At 38.8% G+C, this 17663-nt stretch overlaps 2 protein-coding genes across 3 annotated transcripts; one reads left to right on the forward strand and one right to left on the reverse strand.

Annotated features, from left to right (window-relative positions):
* Positions 1-1908: 1908 nt before the first annotated feature.
* Positions 1909-8215, forward strand: LOC306903810 (tripartite motif-containing protein 29-like). 2 transcript variants are annotated; one of them, XM_079473306.1, is made up of 8 exons: positions 1909-2022; positions 2352-2955; positions 3442-3537; positions 3830-4063; positions 4154-4310; positions 4529-4570; positions 4760-4792; positions 6597-8215. In XM_079473306.1, exons 2-8 carry the CDS (start codon positions 2401-2403, stop codon positions 6620-6622), a joined length of 1143 nt encoding a protein of 380 aa, XP_079329432.1. In that variant the 5' UTR covers positions 1909-2022; positions 2352-2400; the 3' UTR covers positions 6623-8215. The 2 variants fall into 2 exon arrangements, with proteins under 2 accessions (XP_079329432.1, XP_079329431.1); XM_079473305.1 differs by lacking the exon at positions 6597-8215 and having other exon boundaries at positions 4760-4981.
* Positions 8216-8807: 592 nt separating this feature from the next.
* marcksl1a (MARCKS-like 1a) lies at positions 8808-11569 on the reverse strand. The gene is made up of 2 exons (XM_079472298.1): positions 11345-11569; positions 8808-10175 (listed from the first exon to the last, which is right to left on the reverse strand). Exons 1-2 carry the CDS (start codon positions 11414-11416, stop codon positions 9600-9602), a joined length of 648 nt encoding a protein of 215 aa, XP_079328424.1. The 5' UTR covers positions 11417-11569; the 3' UTR covers positions 8808-9599.
* Positions 11570-17663: the final 6094 nt, after the last annotated feature.

Raw genomic sequence — 17663 nt, forward strand, 5'->3', positions numbered from 1 at the left:
GTGCGCATATACTTTAAGATATGCAAGTGCAAGTTTTTTTCGATCGAGACAGCACTAACATTTGAATTAGTCTGGGACTATAGGCTTAAACAGGCTTAAATCCCGTCCGGGAAACCACCCCCAGAGTTCCTTGCCAGAACTTCTTTATTGAGCAGGCAATTGTACACTAACACAACCGAGATGTTTGTACTTACAGCCTTTGAATGAATTCAGATGAACCGAGCATGCCTTTGAGAAAATATGGGCTTTCAAAAAGTTTCTCCGTGTTATGAATCGATGTGCGTAATACAGCGTTCATGCTGTTGGAGATTACCCGTTCAAGCTCACACTGATTCACAGATAAAACACAGGACAGAAGGTGTCGTGATAGATCTGCACGCTGATAGACTGAAAACGGCGCCATGTCCCACCGGCACGAGTCTGTTTTGATATGGATGAATCAGATCTGGATTCCACACGATCGCTGGACCAGCTCATTCATTTCAAAGCACCTAAAAGAAAGGGCAGAGTCTGTCACACAGAAACATATAAATTAGGCTACTTTTTCAATCATTTGAAAGAAGAACAAATGGAATATGTGCTACTGTACAAACATGAAGTCTGATCTCCCACATTCGCTCCAATTTATGAGTCGGATTAAGTGCAAAAATCTGGCAAGAGACAGGCATTAAAGGTGTCATTTACTGGTGATTTGCATTCATGAAGGGGTCATGTGCAGTGCATGAGGCCGGTGTTATACAGAAGAGCTAGAAAAGAAATGCAGGAGCCACACTATAATATATGGACTCTGTTGCCATCTAGTGGACACTTCGGGTGTGGTCTCAAGCTCGTCCACACTCATGCAGTTGAAAACGTGTATGACTTTGACAAGTGAATGATACACAGTTGTCGTACTAATGTTGTGCTCACCGAGTTTAAAGATGTGCAAAAGTGGCCTTAATGTGAAATGCATCTCAGCGATTGGAAAAAATATTGGGAGAAACACTGTGATTTACGCCCATGCAATGACTTAAAACCTGGAGGACAACATGCAATACTTTTTTAGCTTGCAACAATTACATTTGAAACAATTGAATCACCAAGAAACATTACACACCGTATCACTATCTACTAGCATTATGAGTACCTGTAAAGCACTGACACACGTGGTGTACATGCAACAATCATCCTACACGTGCCATTGAAAAACAGAGTTGCGACAAACTTTGATCTCGCTGCCAGTTCATGGAGCTCTCAAAACTGTTTGAATGGGTTTAAGTGGGAGAGACAGTAGAAGCAGCAGTGTTTGCAATACATTTCACTAAAAACCAACACAAGGACGGATTAATATGTTGATTAAATTGATAATAATATTATTTTGTCTGATATGTGGTACTAAACAGTTTTGTGTGTTTAATTTGACTAGGAAGGATGCATAATGTGCAATACATTAACAGTACGCATGCATTCATCTGTTTCTTATGATTCTAAGATCATACCAACGTAAATTATACATTAATAAATACGTTATATTACAATAATTATACTTTAAAGACATTCACATAAAAACGCAGAAGTAATTTATCAATAACAAATCAATTATTGCAAGTAAATATTCCACAAAGAGTGCAAACAATTTCAGACAGTAAGGCATTTTATTACATATTTTATACAGGGAGAGGATAGATGACACCTTCTAGAAAATTATAGAAAATCATTCAACCACACATACAGACACACAGAAAAGGCTTTTTTATTTAGGAAAACAATATTTTGTTTCAAACCATCCTTACAAAAAAACACCAGTTTTACAGAAATGTATTTTATCAACTTACCTTCAAATGTAAATGTTTGGGACTTTAAAGCTACTTCCGCGTTCTATTCTTTCAACGGACGTCTATAGTCGCAACTCTGTTTTTCAACAGCTCTGATCCCCTCTTCCTTTTTTTAAACAAATGGTGACGCATGGTTACCTTGGCTGAAACAAAACTGAAAGTAGATTTTAAGGCTTGGAGAAAAACCTCCCTTCTCTCTTCTGTAAATGTGAGTATGTTCTTTTACATGCGTTATTAACTTAACGGGTATGGAGTGGTTTGAGTGACTTCTGATTCATATAGAACTAGTTGCTCTTTCTCAAACGAAACTTACACTCTTAAAAGATTCTTCACAGCAATGTCATAGAAGAAAAGAACCATAAAGTCAATCTCTTTCTTTCTTTTTCGCCACAAAGGATCTTATGAAACCGAAATGTTCTTTAGATATTGAAAGATCTCTATGGAACCACTTAGACAAAAATGTTCTTCTATGGCATTGTCAAGCACCTTATTTGTATAGTGTACTATATTGTTTCATTATTCTTTGTTTTAAACCAGACCAACAGAAACATTTGGCCATACAAGAAGTCTGAACTGAAAGCATAAAATGGAAGGATCGTCGTATGATGCTCCAAATTCTTTAAGCTGTCCAATCTGTCTGGATATATTTAAGGACCCAGTCACCACATCTTGTGGGCACACTTTCTGTATGCACTGCATTAAGATGGTCTGGGATCGTGAGATTCAGAGCGGAGTTTGCTGCTGCCCCAACTGCAGGGAAACCTTTCATCAAAGACCAACTCTTAGCAAATGTATAGTACTGGCTGGAATTGTTAAGGGAATCAAAAATGCCCCAAAAGCTGGGCCTGGAGACAAGGGGTGTGATGTTTGCATGGTACAAAAACGAAAAGCCATTAAGTCTTGTTCGGTGTGTTTGGCTTCTTACTGTCAAATTCACCTCCGGCCTCATTACGAGTCTGAAGCATTCAAGAAACACAAGCTGATGGAACCTAGTTTACAGCAGCAGATCTGCTCTGAGCATCACAAAGCTCTGGAGATTTATTGTAAAGATGACCGGACGTGCATCTGTGTGCTTTGTACCGGAGACAAGCACAGGGGGCATAGAACAATATCAGCTGCTGCAGAAATGGTAGAAAACCAGGTAACATACTGAATGTACTGAATATACAAGTTGCTTATTCTTATTTTAGAAACAAAGACATCTTCCTGTATTTTTACTAAATGTAAGTTGTTTTTTATTGCTATGCAACAGAGGAACTTACCAACATATAAGCCTATCTTGAAGTCTACGCATAGCGTTTATCATTTTTTTAATCATTGCACACTATTGCAACATGTATGTTTGTGATATTTCAATAATTTCTATATATTCTACAGCCCACAATGCCGTTGAAGAACCAATTTTGGCTGAATATATCTTGATAAAGAACCTTTAACATCAAAAGAACCTTTCCCAAAAGGTTCTCGGTTGTGGAAAGGGGTTCTTTAGATTAGTACGAAAGAAATGGTTCTTACCTTAGTGAATTGATCTATTTTCTATTGAATTGATCCTTTATCTATGGCATCACTGTGAGGACCCGTTTGTAGCACGTTTTTTTAAGAGTGTTTATTGCACATTAATCTACAGAAAGAACTCAAATTAAGACAGACAAATATCAAATATAAAATGACGGACAGAAAGGAAAAAGTGGAGAAGTTCGGGAAAGCTGTGAACCAACATAAGGTACAGTTTGTGTGACTTACACCTGTCAATATTGACTGATTTGTCAAACTGAAATCAAATTGATCTATTTACTACATTGATCTACTGTATTTACAAGCAATTTCACATGTTTTATTGACTGTATAAGCATTACTGTGAATTTCAAATAGCAGTCAAACTGAGCACTGGAAATACTGACATTGATATTTCTGCACCAACATTACAGAAAATCAAACCTTGACTATAATAATAATCATTATCATCATCAGTCATAATGACTGTGATTCTAAATTCCCTGTTTGTCTTAAACCAGCGCTCTGCACTAGAAGCCGTGAAGAAAACTGACAACATTTTTACAGAGATGATCAAAATAATCCAGGAAAGACAAACTGCGGTACGAGCAATGGTCACAACTCACGTGGAGCAAGAAGTGGCGCAGGCTGAGAATCACATACGGACACTAAATACAGAGATCCATCATCTGCAGAAGGAAGATGATCAATTGGAGCCTCTTCTACATACAGAAGATTACAATTATTTCTTCCAGGTACAACAAAAGAACGGTAAACTAGAGGAGTCATTATACTGACAGATCTTGATTGTTTGTAATAAATTGCGTTTGTTCTTCCAATATCAGAATAACTCTTTCAGTTCTGGAGTGTCTGTGTGCACAAGCCCATCTCAGGATGTTAATGACGTCGTGACATTCGAAAATGTAACAAAATCAGTATTGGGGCTGAAAAAAGAACTGGGAAAAGTCTGTGTAAAGCACGAGGACATTATATCAAACAGAGGTGAAATATTACATTAGAGCAATTCAGACTTAAGTACGCATGTAGATGTGCAATCCTACCATTATAAAGTTCATATAAAAGAGTGCATGAAAAGAAGTTTAACTTTGAGCTGAACAATTTCATTCAACATTAGAGAAATATTTATTCAATTAATTCTCACGAAATACTGAAATATTTACATACCAAAATAATGTGTTTATTCAATATTGCTTTTATAGTTGCTGATGTCCAGATTCTTAATGCCACTTTAACCTTCATCTGTAAGTACTCTATGTTATTTCAGAAATACATGATGAAAATGATTATTCAACCCTCTGACTTATTTGGCAGACACTTTTATCCAAAGCAATTTAAAGTCCATTCAAGCTATACATTGAATTATCATAAAATACTAAATATTAACGTGTATATTGAAAAAATAATGTGTATATTGAATATTTCCTCTATAGTTTCTGATGATGAAACCAGTCAGTACTCCAGCTGTAAGTACTCTGTTTTGCATCAGGAAAAGATTACATGTAGAAAAAAGATGCTGATGCTTTTGTCCAAAGCAATATACTGTGCATTAATACTGTAATACTTAACTATGTTAATAACCCATCCTACCAGTACATTTTATTTTGTTTTCAGGTCTACTTAAACTTAAGTACTATATTTTAACGAAAATTGTAAATAAGTACTGTTTTTATAACTTTACTAGCACATTAAATTCCATACACTAAAGTTAATAATATATTAGTGGTTGAATTATTAAAAAAAAGTAGGGGGGATGGTGTTGTGAAATTGGGAGTTTATAACTTATTTAACCGGACTTTTATTTTGATGGGTCACCGCAAAGGTTGTTTGACAGTAGCATAGATATAAATAACTAGATGCCTCGTTCAAGCGCCCAGGCACATAGACGTATCCGCCATCTTGTAATAGAACACTGACGTCACTCACAGTTTGCCATAATGCCACAACTGGGCGGATGGCTGTGCAGTTTATTTGGTATCTTCAGAGAGTATTTAGTTTGATCAAATGAATAAAAGAGAGATACAGCTGTACGATTGTTTCCGTAAAACCATGAGCTGCTAGAGGTGGTACTAGTGAGGAGAGCGGGATGGAACTACAGCATGAGCAAGCAACACATCATCACATTAATCCCTTCGTGTTATTTACATTATGCACGTACACGCCGATTGCCAACAAAACACAGATATATGACTTTGTTTGACTTACCGCGTGCAGTTCGTGTCCGGCATTTTTTACCACCAGGACCGCGACATCTATCAGTTTCAAACGATGTCCAAATCCAGAGTTATATAACATCGGTCACTGAAATGCTGTGAACAAACAAACACATCAAACTCTCTATTGCAAGAGTAACAAGCTGCAGTGCAGACCCACAGCGCAGCCAATCTTGATGGTAAGCGGGTCTTTCTATGCTAGTCGGTTGACGGGTGGGCTGTATATATATTTTTAGAAAACCTTCCGTGCTTTTTCGAGAGGATTGCCCTATAAAAGGAGTGGATCCCTACTAAGAAAAAGGAATCCAGACTAAAAACTTTCCGAAACAAGTTGGAGTGCTGGGGGAGTGTTTTAAACACAGAAAAACTACGTCAGACGTCCGACTCCAAGTTAACCATGTAAAGCACGAGAAGCCAGCACGTTCAACAGTTTATAGAAGTCAGAATGCATGACATATCATGTTACCCGATCTTGAACATTCATAAATACATTTATTTTAAGATTGACAAAATCCCTCCACTCCTACATTATCCAAACAGATGCTAATAGGACATCTAGTTATTTATATCTATGGACAGTGGCTTCAATACAAACAGCTTTACGCGAACAGTACACACACGCAGCCTAACCACTTTTAATACAGACATGTATACAAACAATTAACATTTTGTTCGCTGTTTTGCGCTTCTTTCTGGTTAAGAAGTTACATTCGCCAGATTCCGTGCCATTTTGTGTTATAGGCCTAAAGCTAATTCAGTTCTTGTGCCTGTCCGCGTTTTATGCATCGTGGAGATCATAGGACCCTACTCTTGTGATGCCAATGCAATGCTCAACTATTTACCTCCACCTCATGACCTATACTGTTCAGAGGATATGAGTTACACGAGTTATACATTTGACGTATTTAACCGAATGCGACATGCAATGGATGAAGCTACAGAAACAATCACAAAGGAGTTATCATACAGCTTCCAGCTTACTCTTAAAAAGCTTACTGTTAAATAAGGAGCTCGAATAAGCTTATTAAAACTCACTTGTTCTTTCTCTGTTTTTAAGCGGACCCAGATTCAGAAGATCTATAAATGGCTGGAATGCTCATGACCTCATTGCCCTGAAACTACGGCACCGGAATGATGGTATTCCCAAACAATCTTTTAAATGAATAGGGAGTTAACACATATTAATGATAAAACAGTCATTTACCAGTCCCCGTGTTTATATCTAAAGTCTCACAGTACATTCATACAATGCAAATGTCTTAAGCATGTGGTTAAAGCGGCCCTAACTCAAAGTTTCTGTATATCTCATGTTAATCTTGAGTACTTACAGAATAGTATCGCACCCTTCAAATATCCCCAGAGTCTTTAGTTTGATCACATTTATAAAAGACAGATACAGCTGTGCAAAATGTTACATGGTACAGAATACAGATGTAACTTGAAAACACTGCCATCTCTGTGTGAATACTTGTGGGGAAGATGTTTGGGCCTATGTTGTGGTGAAAATACTTTATTTTAAGTAGAATAAACATGAAGAGGAGGTTTCAAGGGAATGAGGATACAGAGAAAACGTGAGGATTCTGACTTGTGAGCTTGCTATGGAAGTGCTTTATTTATTTCATTTAAATAAAGCTATTAAAAGTTTTTGACAGATATCAAAGATCCGTGATGCCTCACAATATCATAAAGAGATGAAGCAGCGCAAGAGAACACGTAAATTAAGTGTCTATTTCTCTCGAGCCGACCCAGGACAGTAGGGAGTCATTTGGTAGGAGTCATTTTTCGGCACAACACCGGTAAGCACACTTTAAAGCAACTTTGACTAAAAGTGAGCAGTTTTAAATGTTACCCGACCGCCTCAGTCGCCGATGGAACTTCTCGCTGGTGAGCTTCCAACACTGATGATGACGCGGTTGTCGGAGGCGGGGCCGGGGGGAAATACTGTGTATTTTTTAAGAATCTGAATGAAAGAATTGTGTGTTCAAAAACAAAATGAAAAAAGATGATCAAGTTTAAAGGAAAGCAACCACAAAAGCAGCTGGGACACGTTTGAAGCAGCAAAAGTATACGGAGGGCATAAGGCATAACTACCACCACTGGCGCAGATGAGTATTTTGTAAAACGTTTACAACTTTATTAGAAACATCACAATTGTTCATTTGTGTTGATGGTATTCCCAAGCGGACATTTGCATGTCAAATGTTAAAATGAGGAATTGTTCACCGCTTGTGCCAAATACAGGAAATACGTCATAAAACTATATAAGTGGCCAAGGTCATCTACCCCAAGTGTGGTATTGAGTAGGCCTATGTGGGGGTCTCTAGTAAAGTGACATATGGGGTCCAGCAGAGGTCGCTGTTCTCCACACTTTTAAGTTGAAATAAGTAATTGATTTTGCATTAGGCTTGAATTTTTAAACCAGCACAGATTTTAACCCTGGGTTCTTGTTTTTAAACCCGGTCAAAACAATTCACTACTAATATTATCAAAACTAATATTATCACAAATGTTGTACCATGCTTCCACCACGACATACTGTAGTTTAACCGTGTTTTTAAAGGAAAACGATATGGTCATACAAATACTGTTGTGTGTTTTGTTTACATTTGTCAAACTTGGTGAACAAAGTGATGCCATTTGCTATTAAAATGGTTTTCTGCACGAAACTACGGTATCAAAACTGGACTCATGCCTTATTCTTCCTCCTTTAGGTGTAGGAATTTGTCATTTAGTGTTTTCTTTTAGGTACAAATGGTAATAAAACTTGTTGTCAACAACCAATAAAAACTACAGTAGCAGCCAGAAGTTTGAACTGTGAATTGCTGATCATCATGAAATTGCTTGCATGATCTGTTTGTTTGATTTCAACCCGAATATGGTGCAGTGATCCCTTTTATGAATGAACCCATTTTAAATCAGTTTATGGGGTGATGCATCCCAAAAAACCTACCAATTATACTGCCGTCCAATCCTTTTATGATCTTTATTGGTTAGAGCAGCGAAGATGAGACACGATTTTGTGTCAAACCCAGGTAACATAATGCACAGCCCATGAGGTTCTTTGCTCGGACTGTGTTTTTCTCCAAAGAGCTGCAGGATGAGACTCCTCCAACTTATCTCCATTTCTTATTTGTATCTGAATTCTAAAAATCACAGAACATCAGTGATGACAACCAGAGTTTTATTATGTCAAAAATGTCTAAAGGGTGATAATTCCCCTATCAAAATACTTCATCTGTAGATCCCAGAAAAACAAACAAGGGCGCAGTCATGAAACGAAAGAGAGGGTCAAACATTTATTTGGCCTAATCTTACAACATCTTTTTAATAACATCTGGAAATGTTAGCAAAATAAAGAGTCAGAAAATGTATGTACAGAGACAAAACAGAACAAAAATATATATTGGAAAAAAGCAGTGGTTTAATTCCCCTTTGTCGTAAACGTTGAGATGTGTAAATGTATCCGACCTCTCTGATCCGATTAAAACTGTAAAAACATCATTATAAACAGACTAGAAGACTAAAAGCTATATCCACTCCTGACACTTAACAGTTTTCAGGGCTAACAAAATTGGAATGTAGAGCTATTTAAGAAAAGAAAAGAAAACCCCTTTAAGAGGTTTCACATTGTCCTTTCACCAAATCTCAAAATGACGATTCTTCTCAATTTCACTCACCAACCCTGAAAATCAGATGACGTTTAAACGAGAAAAAACTGAAAACCGTGAAGAGCCAGCCACACTCTTCCAAACGTTGCTTTTCTTCTGAAAGTCCATTGACTGTTGTAATCCAAAGAACATTTCCATCCCAGTTCTTACAGAGCGACACACCACAGAGCACTTCTCTCTCCGGCACGGGTCAGGGACAGAACCGGACAAGCCATGAACTAGTTATCAGCAAATGTGGTGCGTTAAAAGAACTCTGTTTCACCGTGGTATTGCTGTAACTTTACCACTGTGGCTCAAGTCTCATATATTTATATATATTTTATATATATATTTCAATCTCAAAAAGACAAAACGATAAAGAAAAACAGTCCGGTTGCCACACAAGAGTGAGGTCACTCCGTGGCCGGCTCGGGGTCTGAAGCAGTGGTGGGCGTGATGTCGGCAGGGGTCTCCTCACATTTTGGGGGCTCCTCGGATGTTGTGGGGGGCTCCTCGGATTTAGCTGTTTCCTCTGTGGGCGCGGCTTCCGCCTCCTGGGCGGTGTCTTCTTCCTTTGGCTCCGCCTCTGCCTCGGGTGCTGGCGTCTCATTGGTCTCGGCATCTGCAGCTGGCTCATCTGTGGTTTCTGCGGCGGCCTGGCCGTTCTCCTCGGGCTTGTCTTCGGCTTTCTCTTCGGCAGCGGGCGCGGCGGCGTTCTCGACTCCCTCCTCACGTTTTTTGTTTTTCTTCAGGGAAATGCCCTTGAATTTGAAGGAGTTCTTCAGGGAGAATCTCTTCTTCTTTTTAGTTTCTTTGGCCGCTTCGCCTTCGGGTTTGGCGGCGTCTCCATCAGTGGCGGGCGCGGCTTCGATGGCATCCCCGGCCTCCGTGTCCTTTGCGACCTCCGCGGTGCCGTTGCCGTCCGCTGCCACAGCATCTCCCTCCGGCTTGCTGGACACATCACCGTTGGTCTTTACGTGGCCGTTTTCCTATGTATAAAATAAAGTAGGTAAGCTTTCAATAAGACATCAAATGTGTCAACGCAAAACTAAACATGTAAAAGGACATATTCACGTGCAGAATAAAAAACTACAATTAATAAATAGGCTACACCTAATACAGCCCATTACCCCACGTAAAGCTCAACTGAATGAATAATACGAATGTCCATATCTTTCACACCACTAGGCAACATCTGGATCATACGTGGTGGCATTTCAATAAGCATCTCCCGGTTCCAATATTGCTTAATGGCTGGAGAATAAAAGTTGAATTTCCTGAATTATACATCAGCTAAAAATATACTAAACGTCCAAACAGAAAAACGACAGCGAATGTGCATTGAAACTAAGGGATGCAGCGATGACTCAAGTGGGTGCAGGCACAAGGGGGCGCTGTTGATCCACCGACTAAAACCCGCAGCTTTGCAAACCAGAGGAACAAAGGAAAACGGGACATCGATCTCACAACGGCATTTAAAACGAACTCTTCCTCCAAAAACAAGCTTCCCCTTTCTGCATTTACATGCATTTGGAGAACCATACGATCGGGTCATCTCGTAAAATCTAAATGCCGGTGTTGCAAATTGTGATGTAGTCTTCCAAAACACATGAAGTAAAATACATTATTCAGTGCATTAACATGAAAATGGTTAGATTGGGGAGGGGTTAGTGCGCATACGGTTAAAGGGGGTTGTTTTTTCAGAAAGGTTATTGATGAAGCACCAGAGGAATGATCCTCGCATTCACACACACTCATGCATGCATGCATTGCTTTGTTTGCAGATCAGCAGAAGCGCGCTGCATCATTTGCATGCAGCTTTGAAACCTTTTGTTCCCCAATCGGGTTACTGCCAGTTTCAGCGCCAACACACAACCACAGTCATTTTGGCAACTAAAGTAACCATCTAAAACCGCTCAAGAAAAAAAATTCTCATTAAATACTTTACCTAATACACAAATCTATTCACCCCAAACCCAGAAAATGAGACAAAACCCAATCCTTTAGAAATGAAATGAATGGAACCAATTGACAAAAGCAGCGAAACTGGCAATGACAGATTAGTAAATGAACAGGGAGATAAACATGATTATTAAAGGGTGGTCGAGCAGAATAGAAAAATCTTGCCAGCCAGAGGGCACATCTAATAGATCCTCACCTGACCATTGGCTTTCTCAGCCACAGTGTTTCCGTCCACCGTAGCTTCACCTTTAGACAACTGAGCACCCATTATTCCTGTGTGTCTTCAAAGAGATCAAAATGAGAAGAATTACAGAAAACCCGAGAGTTCTTCAGAATATGTTATGATTCCTGGTCGGTTTTCCCTCAAGACGCTTAGCAGACAGAAATGAAGGCTGCTTTCTGGTAGTAAATCCACACGCCCCTGCGAGGTGAGCAAACTAAGAGTTTCACAGCTACAAGTGTGAGTATTTGTGTGCTTGACTCCACCCATGAGCTACGCCACCCAATCTGCACCAGAGGGCTGGATTTCATCTCCCCCATTCAGCCATAGCACCACACACTCCATTATTACGTATCTTCAGCTTTACAGCTTTAAAGATGGGGTTATGAGTTTATTATTGTTATCCGTTTGATTGAGTTTTGATTTTTACTGCACTACATTTCATAGATGTCTTAACAGATGAATATGTTGAGGAACTGTCGAACTCATCATAAACGGCCGAGCTCAAATAAGAAAAAGGTTTAACATAACAGTTCGAATCGATTTTTAATATGTTGTGCCTTTTTTCCACGTCACCTGAGAAACTTTTCGATATGTGTTCCTCTTTCAAAATGGTTCAAATCAAACATGCTTTCTTGAAAATATTATTTAAGTGGTTATTGAAAATTGTTCCTGTCCTCTTCGTCACTTTGTATTCTCGTAGAGTTTTGTAACATGTCTTGAACTAACACGTTTCTCAATGACATCATCTTCCAGGAAGTGACATCATTTTTGTTGGGTAAACCACAGCACAAACATCAATACGTTTAAATATTGGATTTGATGTATTCTCCAGTGCATTGTGGGAAGATTTGTTTTGTTTTACTTGGAAGCATTACACTCTGTTTTATAAACAGAACCCATTTAATAATGTCGAACAAAAAATGAATTAGCTGATAAAAAACTTGAATCTGAAACCCAAACCCAGAAAAATGTGCTCAGACGTTCTTCTTTCACAGCTCAGCAGAATCGATGGAGTTCTCAGTTGTTTCATTTCTCTCAAAGTTGCTTTAGAGAATAAAAAACTGAAACAAAAAGGACTGTCATTGTTGAAATCAATGAAAATAATGGATGTGTATAATAAATGTGGATTGTAGAAGTAAAACAATCTGGTGTTGAGTCAATTTGATGAGAATATGTTTATATGAACATGAGTTTCAATAATATTGACCTTTGATTGTAGACAAATCTGAGCTGACATTGTTGAAATCTCTTTTGAAACTCTAATGGAAACATCTGTAAGATTGCTGACTCTTTTTTTCATCAAGAGAAAAAAAAACGAGACACATATGAGACTTAAGTGCTTAAACTATATATATACAAAATATATTGTTCGGCAGTATTGATTTAATTTAACAGCATATGAGCCAAACTACACACATTTCCAACGCTCCGCAATGTGATAAAGATGACATCTTGTCCTCCCCCCTTCGGAATGTGCGGAATGTGTTTTGCCACCCAAAGATCTCTGTTGTCATTCACCACACGATGGTCTTCACGCAGGGAAATGAGCCCCAGGGCCCATGGATAGTTCACCCCCAACTGTGACACCACAACCCTGGGGGTGGATCTGTTAAAAGAGCAGAGAGAGGAACAAAATCCTTCAGATAGAGCTCAGCGTTCCTTGGAAGAGATGGGGAAAACACCTACGTTACAATTCCAACAAAATCCAGGCAGAGTTACATGGAAGCTATGCATGAAATCAAATACGGTTCCACAGAAAAGACGAAAAATGGTGTTTGGTGTCGCTCAATTGATGGAGCAATAGTTTCAATTCCCATGGAGAGGAAAACCTTAAATCTTCTTTAACTTGAATGCACTTTGCATGAAGTATATGCAAGGGTGTACATGTAATAAATTGCAACAATTCTATAAAGTTAAAGGAATCAACTTAGACAGGACCAAAGTTCAAAGGGCTCTTTAATGGTAGAAATGACTTAATGCACCGAAGAGTGAATACAGACAAATGAAAATAAAGTACACTAACCCTCTCTCTTTCTCTTAACAGGTAGTGGTCTAGCTTTTGTTGAAACTAGTAACTTTGTATTAGCACCTATCGTACTATTGCTTTATTGCTCCCTGAACTCTCTGTAAGTCGCTTTGGATAAGAGCGTCTGCTAAATGACTAAATGTAAGAGAGAGAGAGAAAGAGAGCAAACACTGATGCTCTCAACCACAACAATACTGCCCAAATCTGACTCAACCAAATTTCAACAGAAATGAAACACAACTATATCACTCATTGGTAATCTCAAACGAAACAACAAAGTAAAATGTTATTTGACCCTAAAGAGTGATTGCAGAAAACCAAGAGCCACGTTGACAAGATCCAGACTCAGTGGACATATAGAGACGGGCAGACACAGACAAACATGGCTGCCACAGGACCAGAGACTGGATTCACACTGTCATCTCAACAAGATTGAGACGGACTTGCTAACACAATGCACAAAATACACGGATCTACGGAAAAATCAAGTCCATACACCAGATGTCTGAAAGTCTGTCAAATGATGAGAAACTGTTAGGAGAACACAAGGACTACTGTGTGTTAGCTGCACAATGTGTGTCGAAACAATTAATCTGCCCTGAGCTGATGTTTCCAATATATGTTTATAACATTATATACTGTATATTACTTTATTCTGCTACTGTTTGTAAATCTTTGATTAAACTACACTTCATTTCTGTTTCAATCCAATTACATATAATTATAAACCACTTTAAGTTGCACTACATACATCACACTTTATTTGATTTCTATTTGATTTTATTACTGTTACTATCATTCTTTCCGCTTGTATAAATACTTGCACTCTTTGTACACAGCTCAGCTACAAATGCTTTGGCAATACTGATGAACATTTTGTCATGCCAATAACATTCCCATTACATTGAGTCATTTAGCAGACGACTTACAGATGAAGTAAACCATTGGAGCAACATAAAGACAACAACGTGCAGTAAAACTGGTCTCATATAGTCCACAGCATACAAAGCTAAGCTAAGGATATAAAAGAGTAGAGAAGAGATAGAAGTCAGAACTGATTGGTCCGGTGCTGACGGAAGAGATGAGTTTTCAGCCGATTCTTAAAGATGGTCTGCTGATCTTGAAGCGGCGGGCAGATCAAGAAACAAATGTGGAACTGATCCAAAGAAAGTATGCGAGAGTGATTCTTTCATTTTTTGGGATGGCACTACAAGACGTTGTTCGTTTGCAGAGCGCTGGGATCTGGCGGGTCTGTATAAGCCATTGAAGATATGGGGGAGCGGAACCAGTGGTGGTCTTTAACTTAATGAAGAGAGGAGTGAGGTGTGCTCTCTTTGGTTCATTGAAGACCACTCTTGGCACTGTATTCTGGATCATCTGTAGAGGTTTGTTTTTTGCAAGGTAAGAGTCCTTGCAAAAATCCGGTCTGGACAGGACAAGAGCCTGCGCTAGGACTTGGGTAGCATGCATGGACAGGAAAGGTCTAATTTACCTAACGTTGTAGAGGATAAATCTACAAGACCGGGTGGTGCTGGCAACGTGATCCGTGAAGTTTTGCTGAAGTTTAGCTGGAATAAAGCACACTTATTGAAATTGAGAGAGAGAGAGAGAGAGAGAGAGAGAGAGAGAGAGGGGAGTTGCAGTAGTGGATCTCTCACACACGAACGCAACAACAACAACATTTCTCTCACCTTTACTTTTTTACTCTTATTTTGATGTAATGTACCGTGGGACACAACAGCCTGGATCTTCCCTTTATTCAAAACCTAGAAATAAAAAGAAGATTAAGAAATATAAAAGGATTACCTGCAAAATACAAAAACTCTCAGATTCGTAACTTTTTATTGATATTGTTGGGTTGATAGTGTAATGTCAGAAATAAGAAGCATTTGTACTGTAGTGAGATTCTGTATGATTCTCATCTGCAGCTGTGCATGAAGCATAACTGAACAACTGTGTGTGTGTGTGTGTAGAGAAGACAACAAAAAACAGCTGCTTTTCAAATTAAAGTCTTTACGCAATACAAACCTAAAAACAAATAAACCTAAAAATGCACATTTGCAATATTTCAACAACGTGCAATTCCAATTACGACATCGTATCCTGTTGCCCATTTGTTGGAGAGTAATTCTACATGCTGAGGGCTAAGTGTGAAAAGCGCATAACTGCTGGTAAATCCTGTGTGTGTTGGTTTTGTTCAGAAGATGAATCTGAATCGACCACACAGTTGTTTTAGAAAGTGTTAGTGGGTTAAAACACGTCTGTATCTTTCAGATGATCACAATGACATCTGTGTAGTCATCAGAATAGCGAGAGAGAAACGCTCTCGTCTCCAGACTCCGTCAGCTCATTAGCATTCTGTTCCAGTTTCATCTGCTCACGGATCTTCTGCCGCTGTCAGGTTGCCATAGCGCTGGCTTTCTGTTAGCATGTACCACGACGTGACCCATTTTTCATCCACCCCCCAACATCCCTCGCCCTCAATAACCCCTCGCTCTCTCTCTTTCTCTCTTGCTCTTTCTCAGATGAAATCCGTCTACAATCCTGTTTTAGTCATTTCACTGTACTGACAGGCTCTTCTGTTCACATCATGCTTTTCTTTCGCTGAGCCTGAAAGGATGCCTGTCTGTCTGAGTTCTAAGATTTGATTTTAAGGTTCTTACATTACTATGGATTGTACTTAAGGTTTTCATACAAATCATAAAATGTATTCTTTAAACATACTTCAATCTCATCTAAAGCTAAACGGATAGCTTTTGAAGTTACGGTTAAATAATAGATAGTGTAATAAATACAGTTTGAATTAGGAGCTTTTCTCAGCACTCATTTAAATAATATATACAGCCGTGTAAAAAAACAAGAAGCCATATCAAAACTATTTTTAGTTTTTCTGAAGTGTGTTTCGGTAAAATTATCGTTTTTGTTTCATTCTGTGAACTACTAACAATATTTCTCCCAAATAAAAATATTGTTTCTATTGGCATTTATTTTCAGAAAATGAAAACCGGAGAAACAGGTGAACATTACAGAAAGGATGCTCTTCTAGACCTCAAATGCTGCAAAGAAAACAAGTTCAGATTAACTTTTAAGCAATACAACAGTCATGTGTCCACAGGAAAATATAAAAACAAGTGTCTTGAAAGGCTGTCAGTCTTTCATGTTGGATGACTTTACATCACTGCAGAGGTTTGATTTTGTTGAAATTCAACCGACGCTGGACTGGAACGACCACAACACATCTAGAAATGATAATTTCATGAACATTTGGAATGGTTTCTTATTTTTTCCACTGCTGTATGATATTTATAAATAAACAATAGAATTGTATTTAAGGCAGACTGTAAAATACACAGACTGCATGTAGAGCAAAAATAGAAAAGGATGTATGTCAACTTAAGTCACTGTATGTCACGTATCTGAATGTGTGTGTGTCCGGCTGAGACGCATCTGGTTGTGTTTGTGTTTATGACCAAACAAGTTTCAAAGCAGGAAGTCAGAAGACATCCTGAGTTTTATCAGGGTAACACACGCACACACGCACGCATCGGGGGTCTTAAGGTTTTGTGTCCAAATGTTTCCAAAAGGACAAAACCAAAGCTGCGCATAAGTGTCTTTTGCTTTCCTGTTTCGTACACTCGCATTTATAGTTCACCAAAAGCCTCCGTTACCGTCCCCAAAAACAGGAAAATGCCCGGTATGCCAGATGGCCAGTCCGCCCCTGCATTGGAGCAACACATGAATTCTTAACAGAGCGATTTGACCCAGTTATTCATTTTCCTCTGTACGGTTTATCAGACAGTATGAACTCAGCTTGACTCTGAGAGTGTAAAACAGGGAGAGAGAGAGTAAAAATGGAGAAATAGCTTCAGTCCACATATAGAGATAAAACATACAATCACAGATACACTAAAAGCTTAATGTGCTGGTCTGAGCCTTGAGTTCCTCACCCAAACCTTTGGCTTTATAAGGCTTTAGTCATACGATAGGCTACTATAATGACACAGTTTTGCACTTCTCTGTTTTAGAAATAAGCATCTGCTCAGAAACAACTCACGTTTGACTCTGGCTTTAGTCAGTTCTGTATTTGTATGCAAATCTGGCGTATATGTTGCTGAGCTTAGCCTTTTTCTGTCTTAACACGACCGTTTGAACCGGCATACCATCATGCCTCACCGCAATTTTTTCAGAGGGATTTCCCCTCAAGCACCGATTCCCAAACTTTACTCTAATCTATGATTCACCTCAACTTTACCATCAGACAGAACC

Source organism: Barbatula barbatula (assembly GCF_947034865.1).
Source record: "Barbatula barbatula genome assembly, chromosome: 14".
In the NCBI taxonomy this organism is placed as follows: Eukaryota; Metazoa; Chordata; class Actinopteri; order Cypriniformes; family Nemacheilidae; genus Barbatula; species Barbatula barbatula.